Source organism: Daktulosphaira vitifoliae, unplaced genomic scaffold (assembly GCF_025091365.1).
Source record: "Daktulosphaira vitifoliae isolate Bord-2020 unplaced genomic scaffold, ASM2509136v1 Scaffold_121, whole genome shotgun sequence".
NCBI classification, from domain to species: domain Eukaryota; kingdom Metazoa; phylum Arthropoda; class Insecta; order Hemiptera; family Phylloxeridae; genus Daktulosphaira; species Daktulosphaira vitifoliae.
The window spans coordinates 1-15,376 of record NW_026099690.1 but is presented as its reverse complement, the minus strand read 5'-3'; the positions used below and the strand labels follow the sequence as shown (position 1 = coordinate 15,376).

The window sequence follows — 15,376 nt, the reverse complement described above, 5'->3', positions numbered from 1 at the left end:
AATAATTTTGTAGACATAAAGAAAAAGTGACTTGTGTGATTTTAAATTGTTTATTTTAATCTTTCAAATGATACACCTTTAAACAAGAATGTGTAAATGACGTTGTAGTTAGACCAGCGCTTGTAGAATCGTTTGAAATTGCTAATAGAGTAGTATCTGCCATATGCATAGATTACGAGGATAGTTGCATTTGTTGGAAGATCAGAAATATAAATAATGTATAAGAAGGGAGCTTCATCACTACTATGAGGTACACCAGCTGAAATATTAAACNGAGCTTCATCACTACTATGAGGTACACCAGCTGAAATATTAAACTGAAGTAAGTGTTCAAAATTATAACGAATTTTTAAAGAGCGATTAGCAAGATTGGTTGGATTGATTGCAAGAATTTAAGTATTAAGTAGTAAGGTGCAATAAATATATTTCAACTTGAAAATAGTCCTTTACGACGTGTCAAAGGTTTGAGTTACATCTAAAAGGACATCGCTGCAGAAGTATTTTTAATGCATCTGATATAATATGAATAACCCGATGTAGTTAGTGCATCGTTGAATGATCTAAATTAAAATAAAAAATCAGGTATATCACTGTTCAAATTTACTAACACAGTTAGTCAAATAAACAGAGTTTTCTCTAGTACTTTACCAAGAAAAGGTAATAAACTTATTAACGTATGAAGAAGAAGATTCAAATGGTTTGTCAGGTTTTAAAACTGTAATTTATTACACAAGCACACAAAAACAAAAAAGTTGTCTGGACTTTTAACCGGACCCACTTACGGACATGTATTTCGACTTGCTGAATCCAAATTTGAAGTCCATTTGGCCCGGTCACCCTACAGATTTCAGTAAAATGCAAAAAAAACCCCAAAAAAGGCGAAATATTGTAGTAATAGCGATGAAAAAAAATTTTGTGGATCCGGATAAGTATGATTTTTATGTATATCAATTTACTGGACGTTAATTAGCCCGTTGAGCCGTCAAAATTTGAAAAATATCGAAAAACCCCAAAAAAATTGCAATAAATCATGAAAAATCAAAATTATCAAGATGAAAAAATTTTTTTGGATTCAGATTGAGTATGATTTTTGTGTATTTTGTTCCACTGAATGTTGACAATAAATACTTTATATCCGTCGTGATATTAAAATTTGTGTGTATGCGGCAAAAGTCGAGGTTGGACTACTGGTCCTTTAGTCAATTTTAATAATTAGTGTACGTGCTGGCTAGTTTTTGGGCTTAACTGTCCTTTAGTGGGTATAGTAAAAAAGTAGTTGTGCTAGTGGCTGACAAGGAGCCACCCTTCAGTCTGCTACTTTTGAGCTAGACTGTGCTGACGGGACTAAACTCTACCCCATTAGTAGTTCACTAATTTGAGGTATTGGGGCTGATCAGTTAATTCAACGGGAGGACTCGAGAAGAGCTTGAAAAACGAACTCGTCGTCAATATATATATATATATATAAACATTAATTAATCTGTGTAAAACTTTTGTATNTTAATTTGTATAAAACTTTTGTATCTACGTTGGGGCACTACCGACGTACGACATTATTAAAACTCCAAAAGCAGTTTACCAGAAAATTATTCCCACTTGTAAATTAAATAATAATAATGGAAAAATAATATTATGACAACAAAATTACTTATGTGTTTTCACAATTATACTTCATTATAATCTACTTATTATTATTCAAAACAACAGGTAGACGAAAGAAAATTTAATAATCATATATATAATCTTTAAATGACGTGTTTTTAATAAAACTACCTAACATAAAATTGAAGCAAAATTGACATGCAAAAAGCAAAATCATATTTTACTAAAAACTATGCACGTGGAAATAAAAAAAGCAAAAAGGCTCATAAATCAGTTAGAGATAAACGGACTTCAACAAAATTTTCAAAGTGTTTTTGATATATCTCTAAGCAGATTTGATAAAATTTTCTAGTTTTAAAACGAAAAACGCTAACGACAATTAGCATTATTGACAAACATTTTTTCTCATCTTCGCGAATAATTTTTCGAGAATAACGTCGTCAAGTTATTTTTCCAACATTGTCTAATTTTTCAATGTTTTATTATATAATAAAATTATTTTTATATTCCATAAATAGATCCTTTTTTTATTAGACGAACATGGTTTGTGTACAAAATGTGAAAAAGAAGCATCATCAGTCACAATAATTCCATGTTTTCATAGAGTTGGAAATTTGTGTTCCAACAATCATGATTCGGTAGAAGAAAATAAACTATGCATAATTTGTAATGCACCCTTTCGAAAGTATTTAAATAAACGTATGTATTTTACACGATATCATAAATAAATAATATAGTACTTCCATAACAATTCTGATTAAAATTTATTTTTTACTTATTATGCATATTTACTTTAATTTATAGATGAAATAGAAAATAAATGCATTAACTGTCAAAAAGAATATCCAATGATAATTATGAGACCTTGCAATCATCCCATTGGTCCAGAATGTTATAAGCAATATAAGAAGTCCGAAAAGTGTCCAAAATGTAATATAGAAGTAAAATTAATTTCATATAGTACGTAACTAAAATTTCTTTAAATAATAGTGAACTAAATATTTTTAATGTTGACAATTCAGTATTTACTAGAGTGATGCCAAGCGTTTGTCTAATATTTCATAAAACCTTATAACCCACAATTTTTTAAAATTAACATATATACTTCAACAAAAATTTGTGATTGAAATGAATTATATAATAAAAATAATTTATAATAACAAACTATAAAAGAGCTGTATATTTCATCACTTCAATGACTAACGAATATAAAACTTGTAAGGCTTGAGGCAACAATTTNCCCCCCCCTAACCTAGGCATATCAGGTGAAAGAGCTGCTAACTTGTTACAGGGTAATGAGCCGAAAGGTAAAGTGACCATTGGGATCCTCTATGGCACTTGGCGCACTATGGAGTATACAGCCTTATTACAGTATTGAGCTCTGCTATGATGGACCTTTATTACTCGACTACTCGTGGGAACTATATGGATAAAAACATTCAAACACCACAAAATAATGAAATTAGGACGAACCTGTCCAACAAGAACGTGAACTGCTGACTCTTCACAGAAGAATCGCCGAACTACAAATCAACATGTGGGTAACCAGGAGCAACTAACCCTTTTTTTTTTTTTTTAATCGACCGAAATTATTGTGGGCCGCCCTGGAACTGCCGTGAGGAATTAATTCAGGAGGAGCAACTAACTCGCCGAATACTAAAATCCTGCTAATTGTGCAATATATAACTCGTCGTCAATATATATATATACAGAGTGTTCAGTAAGTCATTTGTCAATAACAAACAATTTACATTAAATATTTTGATATAGATGGTACGTTATCGATTAGTTTTACTATCTAAACTTCTATTTGTGGGAATTAAAATAATATATCCATAATGATCAAAAAATTAAAATATCTACCACCCATTCAAAGATTATACAAATATTCAATAAGTATGGAAAATTATTTCTATTTTTCCATTTATTCGTAACAATTTACATGATTATTTATATGACTTATATTGACTATTATTATAAATGAGTTTATATTGACTATTTAATAATCCTATTAACGTTCGACACCTCATTTGAGTAACAATGCAAATATTTGTTATTGCATTAATTGTTTATTAATATAATTTGGACCGAAAATATAACAAAATATGACCAGGCATATTTATATAATATATATAAATTTCATATAATAGTTGACATTTATAATATTCAATATTTAAAAGAGTACATTATTTTTGATCATCTAAATACTTCTTTCTTTTGTTTATTTCTAAGAATTTATAATATTGTTCGATGACATAATAAATAAATTCTTTGAGCAGGCCAAATAATGGCAACGAGTTAACATGAAAATTTTGATTGGCCAGTTTTAATTTTATTTTGGGTACTTTCATAAAATTCATTTATTGAACAAATAAAATTTATTTGTTCATTATTTAATAATGCCAAAGTTGATTCGTCATTTTTTTTAAATAAATGTATACAATATATATTGACCGAAATATCACCGTTCACCTCTTTCTATGAATATTTAAATTTTACCAAAAAATACAGATAATAAAATGGACAGTACCAATAACTAATATCACTAGAGTGGGGTACAAGGCCGCTTTATAAATTGTACCGCTCATAGTAATCAAGTCAACCGCCTTAATTGCCTTTTAATTTTGCACATCAAAAAAAAATTATATACAAAGCGATCTCAGCATATGGCAATGCGTCAGACCAAGTTCTAGCAATGTTAATGTATCTTTACACAAAACAATTCTCCCAGTTTTTCTAATTATGCTAAAAAAATAATTTTTGATATTTTTTAGTTTCTTATATATTTTGATTTATCAATCATGATGGACTTTTATGTTTATCTCTCATACCTTACAATAATAAAGATAATAATAATCATAATAATATGATGTATTTATTTATTTTTACCAAAAACACATAATAATGTAAATTATATTTTTTCAAACGACATCATACATAATTAATTAGCTTAACTATTGGATTAATTCATGAATGACTGACCGATAACAACTTTTGAACCAGTACTTCTGAAGTTATTAATATTTTTATATCTAGGAGAGATGATTGATATGGCAAAGAAATGTTTAATGACAACTATTATCACACCCGTACCTTTATATTTTAAATGGTAATAACTTTAAAAATAATGGTCCAAAATATTGGTTCCAGTGATTTTCTTAATTAGTACATTTTTTTATTTTATATGCTACTTAAATATGAAAGTTGCTAATTAAAAAAATAAAAAGCTTACGTCTTTATTTTTTTAAATTTATTCCTTAAAGGACAAATTAAATAAATAATTAATAACTGATAAATCAATGTTGTAAAACAAAAAAAAGAATAAGGAAAGGGTAAAGGTATGATGGAAGGGAATATTATAGGAATATCGCAAAATAAGAATTATCCCTTTTCTCGGGGTGTGTTGTTCGAGGGTCACTTGCTATCTTAAGTACGTGCACAATAAATTGAAATGTTCTAACCTTAATTATATAATCCTCACTGATGCAATAATTTACTCGTGGAGTAATGAAGAAAGTATGAATTATAATAACCAATTTGTATAAAAAAAATATCTTCGATTATTTTATTATCAAAAACACATAATACAATAATAGTATAAGAAAAACAAACAAAACTAAAAAAAATACAAAATTGATTTAAAAGGCGAAAGAGAGCCGGACGATGATCGCGACGTGTTTGTATGTCGGTTGGATTGGAACAGGACGAGGACTATGTGCCCAGGGATATTCTTAATGTATTCCCCGGATCCCCTTCCACAGATGTGTATGATTATCGTCCAGCTCTTATTGGGTTTTACATTTTTATGATACGTTATTGATCAGGGTTTTTGTATTTTTTTGAAGGAGCGGATGTTTGTGGCGTGATCGTGGGAGTAGTGTTTTAGAGGATAGACGGTGTTTATTGTGTTTTATATGTTATGTGAAAAGATATTGTGTTGTAAAAGAATTTCTATATGTGTTGAGAAGTGAATAAGAAGAAAACAGAAGACTAGATTGTTTATGTTTGTAGGGCCTATTACAACATCAAGAAATATATAAAACTAATAGATACCAAAAATTATTTGTTTACCATGATTATTATTTTAAAAAATATTGAATGTCTAATGTTAAAAAAATTACGCTGTTTGTATAAATTAAAAATTTCATTTAAAAATCTTATTCTTTTTTTAGATGAAAATTTGAGAAAAAAGCTTAATCCGGAGAGATTTAATCATTTTATGTCTCGTTTAAAAACATACATTCGTTTTTCTCATTCAACAACAGGAAATCTACCTGCACAATAGTATATCTTTCAGAATTTTATTAAAAAATTAAATATATAATACTACATGATTAATTTAAAGCAAAAATTAATATTATAATTAATTACATTTATTACTGTTATGTGACTGGTACTAATTTAATTATAGTTTCCATATTCTATCTCCATAATTGGTATATAGTGCGCCACAATGTTTTTTTATAATAATAAAAATATAACACTACCTAATGGATTTTATTTTAAAAAAGTTTAGTAACCTTATTTAAATACTTACATCCTCACTTTATCTCATGATGTTGGGCTAGAAAAAATTTCCATTTAAGCATTTTTGAGTTTAGTAAACCTAATAATCTAAGGAATTTAAAACCAATATATACCAGTTTATAAAAAAGACTGGAATAACAAAAAAAAACAAAACTATCTGGTTTTTAAAAAAAATTCTAGTTTTTTAGTAGATAACTTATAAAGGATCATCAGGGACGTATCAAGGGGGAGCAGCGGTCCCTACGCCTCGGGCGCAATATCCCGGGGGTCGCAAAATCGTAAAATTAATCATTTTTGTTAAAAATTGTGATATCTACTATGTTTTGAGTACAACTTCATTATACAAGTACAAGTACAACTCATAAATACATTTTTGTATATTGCCGTGTCGAGGCATAAGAGAGGTGTTTACTTTGATGGTCAATTTCACATTGTAAAAAACTCGATGAGAGAATTTTTTTTTTTTATTATTGTTATAGTTTACATTAAATGCTTAAATATGATATAGATTTAAAAAATTAAATATTTTATTAATTGTAACCAAATTATTAACAATAATTTCTTTTTATTCACATAACGAAAAGTTTACATTCACAAGTATAAGGAAAATTATTCAAAAGCAAAATAAAATAAAACACGTATGTACATGATATTATCTACAAAAATTATGTTGAGTGCACTTGAATTTCAAAAATTGATTATTGTGAGTTGGCATAAAATCTTAAATGAACAGTTAATCTTCATTTTTAAATATATTATAACAAACAATAACTAATTATACCAAATATTTGTCAAAAATGTTAAGTTTTTAAAAATAAGTAGAAAATTTATGATTGAATTTTTTCAAGTATTATGAAACAGATATTTCATTGTATTAGTCAATATTACTTTTATTTAAAAATAGAAATATAAGTATATTAAATAATTTTACTTTGTAATTTATTATTATTTGTTAACCTATTAGTGTGTAGTAGAACACAAAAATAGGTTAAAAAAGCCTCACTATTGTTTTAAAAATGTAGAATTCTTTAAATAATCATAAAACTTTTCTATAGATCTAATAAAACTAGATGTGGATAATATCACTAGAATTACGAAGTATATACAATTTATCCCTACATCATGATAGCCGGTAAAGATTATTTTCCATAATACTATTATATATAAAATTAAATTCCAGGATTTGGTTATTTAACATTTCTTTAGAAATATTAAAGGCTCGTTTATATAGTGTGTCACACTTATCTTTAATTATTCTTTTAATGATTCATAAAAATCAAATAATTACAAAGTACATCTAAGAATAGGTTAAGTTACAATAATAAAAATAAATATAGTAAACTAATAATCTTAATATTATTTTAATGTTTTAATATGCATATTTTATATCATTGAAAATTTACTTTTAAATAATCTCAAAATACATATTATTCAATAGGATTTATGATACAATTCAGATTTCAATATTAGTAACTAAAAATAATTATCAAGACGTTACCAATAACATTAAAAATAGATTCATACAGAACAAATAATTTAAAATATGATTTATCAACTACCACTAATTATTTGTCCAACAATAATAGGTAACATTTTAATATCAATTTTCATATAGATGGCTTAATTTTACAATAGTCCAACCTTAATAAAATAAGTTTTTTGAAAATCACATTAACTTTTATCATTTATAAATAATTATAAAAATATATTTTAAGTCATCATTGTCTTCTTCTGACAGCTTTGGCTTTTCGTCGTTCCCCAGCTGGTGCTGTTCCAATACTAAATAATGCCTGATTTGATCCTTGCATTCCTAAAAACAAGAAAATAATTTCAATTAACTATTATATTTTGAAAATTAGATTGTTAATTTTTTCTATATACCTGGCTGTTGCTGTGGAGGCGAACCAAAACCAAAGGCTCCTTAAAAAAAAAAGATTTTTAAAAAATTTGATACTCTATAAAATTGTGTTGAGTGTACTTAAATTTCAAAAATTGATTATTGTGAGTTGACATAAAATTTTAAAGAAATAGTTTATCTTCATTTTTAAATATATTATAACACACAATAACTGATTATACCAAATATTTGTCAAAAATGTTAAAAGTTTCTAAAAATAAGTAGAAAATTTATGATTGAATTTTTTTAAGTATTATGAAACAGATATTTCATTGTATTAGTCAATATAACTGTTATTTAAAAATAAAAATATAATTATAATTAATAATTAAAAAAAAAAAATTATAATATTACCTTGAGGTTGTCCTCCACTGAATTGCTGAGGTGATGACAAACTTGGTGCTTGTCCAAACTGGAATGGTTGTGCTGCAGCAGTGGTCGAGCCAAAACTAAAAGCTCCTTCAGGTTTTGCAGGTTGTGAAGCAGCATTAAAAGCAAATGTAGATGGGTTATTAGATGTAGAGGTGTTTGAATTACCAAATTGAAAACCTCGATTGGCTGTAGTCCCAAATGTGTTCATTGAAGTAGGAGCTACGCTACCAAATGTTGATGTTGATTCAGGAGCAGCAGTATTTCCAAATGGTGAAGGTTTTGAAGGTGCAGTGTTTCCAAATGACACAGTAGGCTGAGTTGAAGATTTACCAAAGCCACTAAATCCTCCAGAAGAATTAAATGTATTTGAGCTTTGACCAAACTTAATTGGGCCACTGTCATTTTTATTGGAACTAAACTGAAATGCATTAGTAGAAGCACCAAATTTAAATGGTTCAGTTTTTGTTTCAATTTTATTACTGAACTCGATTGGTTGATTTGGTGAAGTAAATGTACTTCCAAATACAGCAGGCTTTTCACCACCTCCAAATTTAAAAGGAGCAACAGCAGCTGTTTGATTTCCAAAGGACGGTGATGAAAACTGAGATTTCTGGTCATCTGTTTTTTGAGCATTAAACTGAAACGCTGGTTTATCTCCAAAACCTTGAGTTGTTGAGTTACCAAATGATGGAACAGTCTTAGCAGCAGAAAATTGAAAAGCATTGTTAGTTGTTTCTGTTGGCTTTTCATTGGTTTTAGTACTAGAACTATTAAATTGAAATACAGGATTGTCTGTATTACTACCAAAAATCATGGTAGGGTTTGATGAGGCTGGTTTAATGTCAGTATTTTGACTGCCAAAAACTAATTTAGGTCCTGGATTATTGGGTGCTGGTACATTAGTATTAATTTGTTCTACTGATGAGTTTCCAAACATTGGAGGAGTTCCAAATTGTAATTTTAATGATGACTTTTCACTTGATGACTGAGGAACATCAGTTTTTCCAAAAGAGAAAGGAGTTGAACTAGCAGCTGTATTACTTGATCCAAACATAACAGTTTTTGATTCTGTTGATACAGGAATGGTTGAACCATTATCATTAGGTTTTGTTGAACCAAATTGAAATTTAAGACTATCAGAAGACTTTAAACTATTAAGAGTATTTTGACCAAAGGAAAATACAGGTTTATTTGAACATTCTGATGTTTTAGAAGCTACTGAGAGTATTGTTGATAATGGTTCCTTTTCATCAGTTTTAGGAGCTCCAAATTGCATAACAGGTACAGACTGTTTTTCTTCAGTTTTAGGAGCTCCAAATTGCATAACAGGTACTGACTGTTTTTCTTCAGTTTTAGAAGCTCCAAATTGCATAACAGGTACAAACTGTTTTTCTTCAGTTTTAGAAGCTCCAAATTGCATAACAGGTATAGATTGTTTTTCTTCAGGTTTAGGAGCTCCAAATTGCATAACAGGTACAGACTGTTTTTCTTCAGTTTTAGGAGCTCCAAATTGCATAACAGGTACAGACTTTTTTTCTTCAGTTTTAGGAGCTCCAAATTGCATAACAGGTACCGACTGTTTTTCTTCAGTTTTAGAAGCCTCAAATTGCATTACTGGAGCTGATACTTTATCTTCAGGTTTTGATGCTCCAAACTGCATTACTGGAGCTAGTTGTTTGTTTTCATTTTTTTCTGTACCAAATTGTAAAACGGACATTGGCTGTTTTTCATTATCTTTAAATGTAAAAGCTGGTAGTTTTGAAGTATTTATATTACAGTTATTAAAAGCTACAGCACTATCTTCTTTTGTATTTTTTCCGGAAGACTCTTTATTACCAAATTGTATTGAATGAATAGTTTCAGGTTTATTCACATTCTTAACACACTCTGCATCACTTTTTAAGCTTGAGTTGGAATTCAAAGATTTAGAAGGTAATGCAGAAAACTGGAAAGGAGTTTTAACTGAGCTTTCAGTTGACTCTTTTGAAATTATATCATTTGATGTGCTATTTAAAGTACTCTCAAGAACTTTACTACATTCAGAGGATGATTTTTCTTGTTGTTCCAAACTGCTAAGCTCAGATTTCTGGTTTTCAATTTCTTTATTAGGTGATAATGTTGACTGACCACTATCTTTTACACCATCCACTTCATTCAGTGATTTTAATTTTTCAGCTGATGACATTGTTGTACTACCAAAATTAAATTGTGAAGTTGTTTTGGGGATAACTGTATTTTTTGTTTTTTCAAAAGATCCAACTGTTGGTGAAATAATTGATGAAGTTGTTGGTGATTGTGGAAATTTAATGCTTAATTCACTATTTTTTTCATTGGTGGATGTACCTGATCAAAATGAAGTATTAAAATTAATATAATATTAAAAATTTAAGATATTACATATACTATAATAGTTTTTAGATTTTATTTCAAGTAGTTGTTGTATAATCATATATTTTTAAAACCATTTTGTAGATTAATACTTTAAAAATTTACACAAACCAATGAATTACTACATTATTGTTTTTTTACATTTGTTAATAATTTTGTTAGTATTAAGATCAGAATATTGGTGTTGGCCTATAATATAATGAAATTTACTGGCTGACTCAGCCCATCCCACTACCGTGACAAGACAGTTTGAAAATGGCAGAGTGCAAGTCAGAACAATGATATGTCAGAGCTTTTGGTTTTGCAAAGTGTGAAAGTTATGTGTTAATAATTATTTTATTGAATTCTAATTAAAAGTTAAAATAGAGCATCTGAAAATCAAGTGTTGTCTCTTCTATCATTCATTTCTACAACATTTTTTCCGCTCACCATGTTACCAAAGCTTGTACAGAAATAATTACAGAATTTTACTCTTATTTATAACTTACTATTATTAAAAATGTATAAAAAAAAATACCCTTTTTAACAGCATTATTCTTTTTTTGTTCTATTTTCTCAATACTTGTGTAAGGTGTAGGATCTGGCTCATCAAATACTTCATCTAATACACTTTTTATACTAATTCTTTTAACAACTTGTGTTTTTCCACTTCTATTGAATATTCTACTAGCTGCAACTGTTACAAGATCTCCAGCTAAATCAGTTTCTGTAGTTTTGTCAATTTTAATTGACTTATTATTATCATCGGTTGAACCACAACAAGTACAACTTTTACAATGTTTTCGGCAAGGAGAATCATCACCCTCTGGGTCTAAAAGCAATAAAGAAATTTTTTAAAACAAAAAACTTTTTATTAACTTAAATATTAAAATAATTATAGTAAACTAACCAATAGGATAAGTTCTTTTCTGTCTTGATGACAGAAGAAATTTACTTGAACTATAAGAACTCAAAATTTCATTATTTCGAGTTTTAGGTCTTTTATATGAATGATGACTATTAACATCAGTATCACTCTGTCTCTTATTTCTAAAATGAAAACAGAACACATATTAATATTTAATCACGCATAATTATTAATTAAGAACTCAAAAATTGCTCATTATTGCCAAAATCTGTTTCCAAATTAGATCTATTCACAATTCATACAGATTAATATTCTACTAAAAATATAAACATAACAAATGTAAAAATCAAAAAATTATTTTAATGACTAATAGATATTTTAGAGTTTTATTTTTGTACCTCTTTTTTAAGTTTTATAAACAACTATTTTATTCATTAAAAATAAAAATCATAGCAATAGTAACTTTAAAATTTTGATAAATCTAATAAATAAATGTTTATGAATCATTAAAAATCTATTTTTCTTGGTTAAAAATAAGGCAACTTATTTTATAATTATATGTTACTAAATATATGTTAAAATAGTTATTAAATACTGGGAAAATACTGAACTCTATTAAAATATTAAAATTTCATATAGTTAAAATGTTAATTATTTTTATGTTATAAACCCTCGCCCAAAGCTAATAATTTTATTATGCAAATAAACTTTCTTAAATTAAATAGTTATTTTGGTAATTTTTTAATAAAAATAAATATTTTGTAATTTTTTTCTCCAATGTTATACACCTTAACAGATGATGTTGATGGTGTTTCACATTTTTAATATATTTTTTTTAGAACCAAATACCAACACAAAAATCAAAATTTTACTATTCAGTAAGGAAGCTTCTGTATAACTTAATAAAAAATTTATTATATTACAAGTCAAATTATTACCATAATAGTTAATTTATGGATGAACTAATTTTATGGTTTCCTGTACATATTAATATAAAAAATATTTTCAATGTTTAAAAAAGTAAATTATTATATGCTTACTGTTTTCTATCAAAAATAACATGATTATTCTTTGGTGTCATATATGGTGAATGTGAAATTTCTCTGTTTGTTTTATCTATACCATTCAATGGAATATTTCGGTCAATTGACTCAATAGCTTTTTTAGGGCAATTTACAAAATTATCAAAATCAAACTATTAAAAAAAAATTAATTTTAGTATATTTATGATAAATGTCTTTACTTTATCAAATTTTATTAACATAGAAGTATACCTCTTGGCAAGTTTTTTTTCTTACACCAAAATTGTCTAATGTTTCCATTAATTTACGCTTTTTATCATTAGGATTTTCTCTACCTAAATTTTGAAACTCATGTGGAGAAGAATTACTGTTACTATAATTGTTTCTAAAAAAAGTTATTTTTCAAATTAAAAGTATTTCCTATTAAAAAATTTAATTATGTATCAAATATTATAAGAGGAACTCATGAACAACATAATTTTTTAATATAACATACTTTGAAGCATATGATACTGATAAATTTGAAATATCAGAATTTGGCGTTGTAGATCTCATTTCTCGAGCTCTTTGAGCTATTCGATAACTAAATCCAGGACTTGTTACTTCAGCTATACAATTTGGTCTACAAAATAAATGATATAAAATTTTTTATCAAATTAATAATTAATTTTTATACCATACACTTACCTAAATGGAGTATTATTTCCATTTTTTCTTCGAGAAATCGGCAATTTCTGGTTAAAAATATTAAGAGCTCTTGCCTCAGGACTATTGAGATTTAATGTTTTCCCACTAAGTGGATCCGTAGATTTAACATTATCTGAATCAGACTTGAAATTAAAAAAATTTAAAAATGAAAACATATCAACAGGATAACAACTATTAAAGTCGAAGATTATATTAGGCAGTCACAAAAATGAATACGCGGAATAGAAAATGACGATTAATAACACATAAGGCCTTGTTTTTAGCATGGACAAATAAGTAAACAACTAAAAAGAAAAGATAAATCAAGTTAAAATTATTAAATTGAAAACTACGACGAACGGCAATGACACAAAACAACATGTGGGTAACCAGGATCAACTAACCCGCCGAATACTAAAATCCTGCTAAGTGTGCAGTATAACACAACGACCAATGCTAACAGTGGGCCTGGATTCTTATCACATTTTATTATCATAAGAAAACCGTTGAAAACGATATTTTTACTATCTGTATACCATAGTTAAGAAACTATAAAACTTAATTGGGATAACAGATGGAACTAGTGAGAAGATACTATATAATATTCAATTAAATATATTAATATATTTAAATAAAACTATATTAACCGTGATTTTGGATGGTTATCAATAGTGATGGGAATTATCGAATAGTAACTATCGAACTATTCGATAGTTACACAGTATATTCGAATAGTTTTAAAAACTATTCGATAGTTTATGCTAAAAATAATCTATTCGGTTGTATAAACACAATTCGAATAGTTAATCAATTGTTTAAAATATTTGAAAATGCCCATCACTAGTTATCGACATCGAATAAGTTATCAATAAATATCTAACACACTATTTTTATGTGATAAGTATCTTGTCGATAAACTGGATGAGATGAAATTACATTTGGATTTCTAAAAAATTGTATTTTATATGAATATATCAGCACATTCAGTATTTATTTTTAAATTAATGCTGGATAAAATTGATTATTATTATGTCACGACGCCAATTTACATTACTATCTAAATAATTTATAGTAAAAAAGATCATTTTAACATTGTATAATTAAATTTTACAAATAACTTAATGTCTGATTGGGTATATACTTTAAACTTATTGATGATTTCAGAAATTTTACATAACTAGCTTAGTAAATTTAAAGTAATTATAAAGTAGTATAGTAATTTAAACAAAATATGTATCAATTATGTCAATTCACCATTTAAAACTACTTAATATCAAACATTTTTATTGCGATACTTTATAAATTACTAAATATTCATAGGGTATTGAGATTTTAAGTTGTGTAAGTATATTTTCACTAATAATTCTTAATAATTAAAAAAATTACACTCAGCTTCGAAACTTGTACCTAACTTAAGTGGCAATATAACGTCTCCCCACTTAACGCTGACAATGACAAAATTATACATATACAGCAAAAAACTTTTTTTTTCATTAAAAGGATGAACAATTAATAAAAAATTTAGATTTTTGTTTCACTAAAACATGACAATCTCATTGCCGCTATTAAACCGTTATACAGCTTTGAGTGTACCAGTTAAATGTTATGAAAAAATGTTCTTTTTTTTTTCATAGTAAACAATCGCTTGTTGTATAAAAAGTGTACTTGTCGACTCATTTTGCGGTCCATGTTTTAGGATCAAAATAAAATTATACAATTCAAACTCTAAAGAGTGTGCAAAAAGTCGATTCAATGGGGCTCAGTGTAGCTTTTATCTTTTGACTAGTACTAGAAAAGATTAAATATATACTTTTGAAGCATTAAAAAATTTTTCAATCTCTAAGAAAATAAAACATAAGCTACTATTAACATGCAATCTTATAAACTCTTTCTCTTCGATAATTCTACATTTTTTTTTTTTATTTATGGTTAAACGATTTTATATTAATTATTTTATTAGAAATTTTTAAACGTTTTATAGTGGTATTTATTACTTTCATATTTTATTTATCTTGCACTCTATTATAGGCGTGC

At 27.1% G+C, this 15,376-nt stretch overlaps 1 protein-coding gene and 1 long non-coding RNA gene across 14 annotated transcripts; one reads left to right on the top strand and one right to left on the bottom strand.

Annotated features, from left to right (window-relative positions):
* Positions 1-3,350: 3,350 nt before the first annotated feature.
* Positions 3,351-7,001, top strand: LOC126909106 (uncharacterized). 2 transcript variants are annotated; one of them, XR_007704928.1, is made up of 3 exons: positions 3,351-3,375; positions 5,775-5,886; positions 6,714-7,001. It is a non-coding gene; the product is annotated as an uncharacterized LOC126909106 (long non-coding RNA). The 2 variants fall into 2 exon arrangements; XR_007704927.1 differs by lacking the exon at positions 3,351-3,375 and adding an exon at positions 4,644-4,711.
* A 473-nt stretch (positions 7,002-7,474) lies between these two features.
* On the bottom strand, positions 7,475-13,848 carry LOC126909104 (nuclear pore complex protein Nup153-like). Of its 12 annotated transcripts, none has more exons than XM_050691494.1 (11): positions 13,343-13,848; positions 13,152-13,277; positions 12,908-13,040; positions 12,674-12,828; positions 11,676-11,815; positions 11,304-11,597; positions 9,872-10,741; positions 9,728-9,775; positions 8,381-9,679; positions 8,011-8,049; positions 7,475-7,939 (listed from the first exon to the last, which is right to left on the bottom strand). In XM_050691494.1, the coding sequence occupies exons 1-11, from the start codon at positions 13,516-13,518 to the stop codon at positions 7,848-7,850; spliced, it is 3,372 nt and encodes a 1,123-aa protein (XP_050547451.1). In that variant the 5' UTR covers positions 13,519-13,848; the 3' UTR covers positions 7,475-7,847. The 12 variants fall into 12 exon arrangements, with proteins under 12 accessions (XP_050547451.1, XP_050547455.1, XP_050547453.1 ...); XM_050691498.1 differs by having other exon boundaries at positions 9,968-10,741; positions 13,343-13,847; XM_050691496.1 differs by lacking the exon at positions 9,728-9,775 and having other exon boundaries at positions 8,381-9,727; positions 9,872-9,919; positions 9,968-10,741; positions 13,343-13,846.
* Between the last annotated feature and the right edge of the window lie 1,528 nt (positions 13,849-15,376).

Coding starts and splice junctions, on each gene's coding strand:
- LOC126909104 (XM_050691486.1), bottom strand. CDS start 13,518: ATGTTTTCATTTTTAAATTTTTTTAATTTCAAGTCTGATTCAGATAAT. Junction 10,742..11,303: donor GAATAATGCTGTTAAAAAGG/GTATTTTTTTTT, acceptor CATTTTGATCAG/GTACATCCACCAATGAAAAA. Junction 8,050..8,380: donor CAGTGGAGGACAACCTCAAG/GTAATATTATAA, acceptor TTTTTTTTTAAG/GAGCCTTTGGTTTTGGTTCG.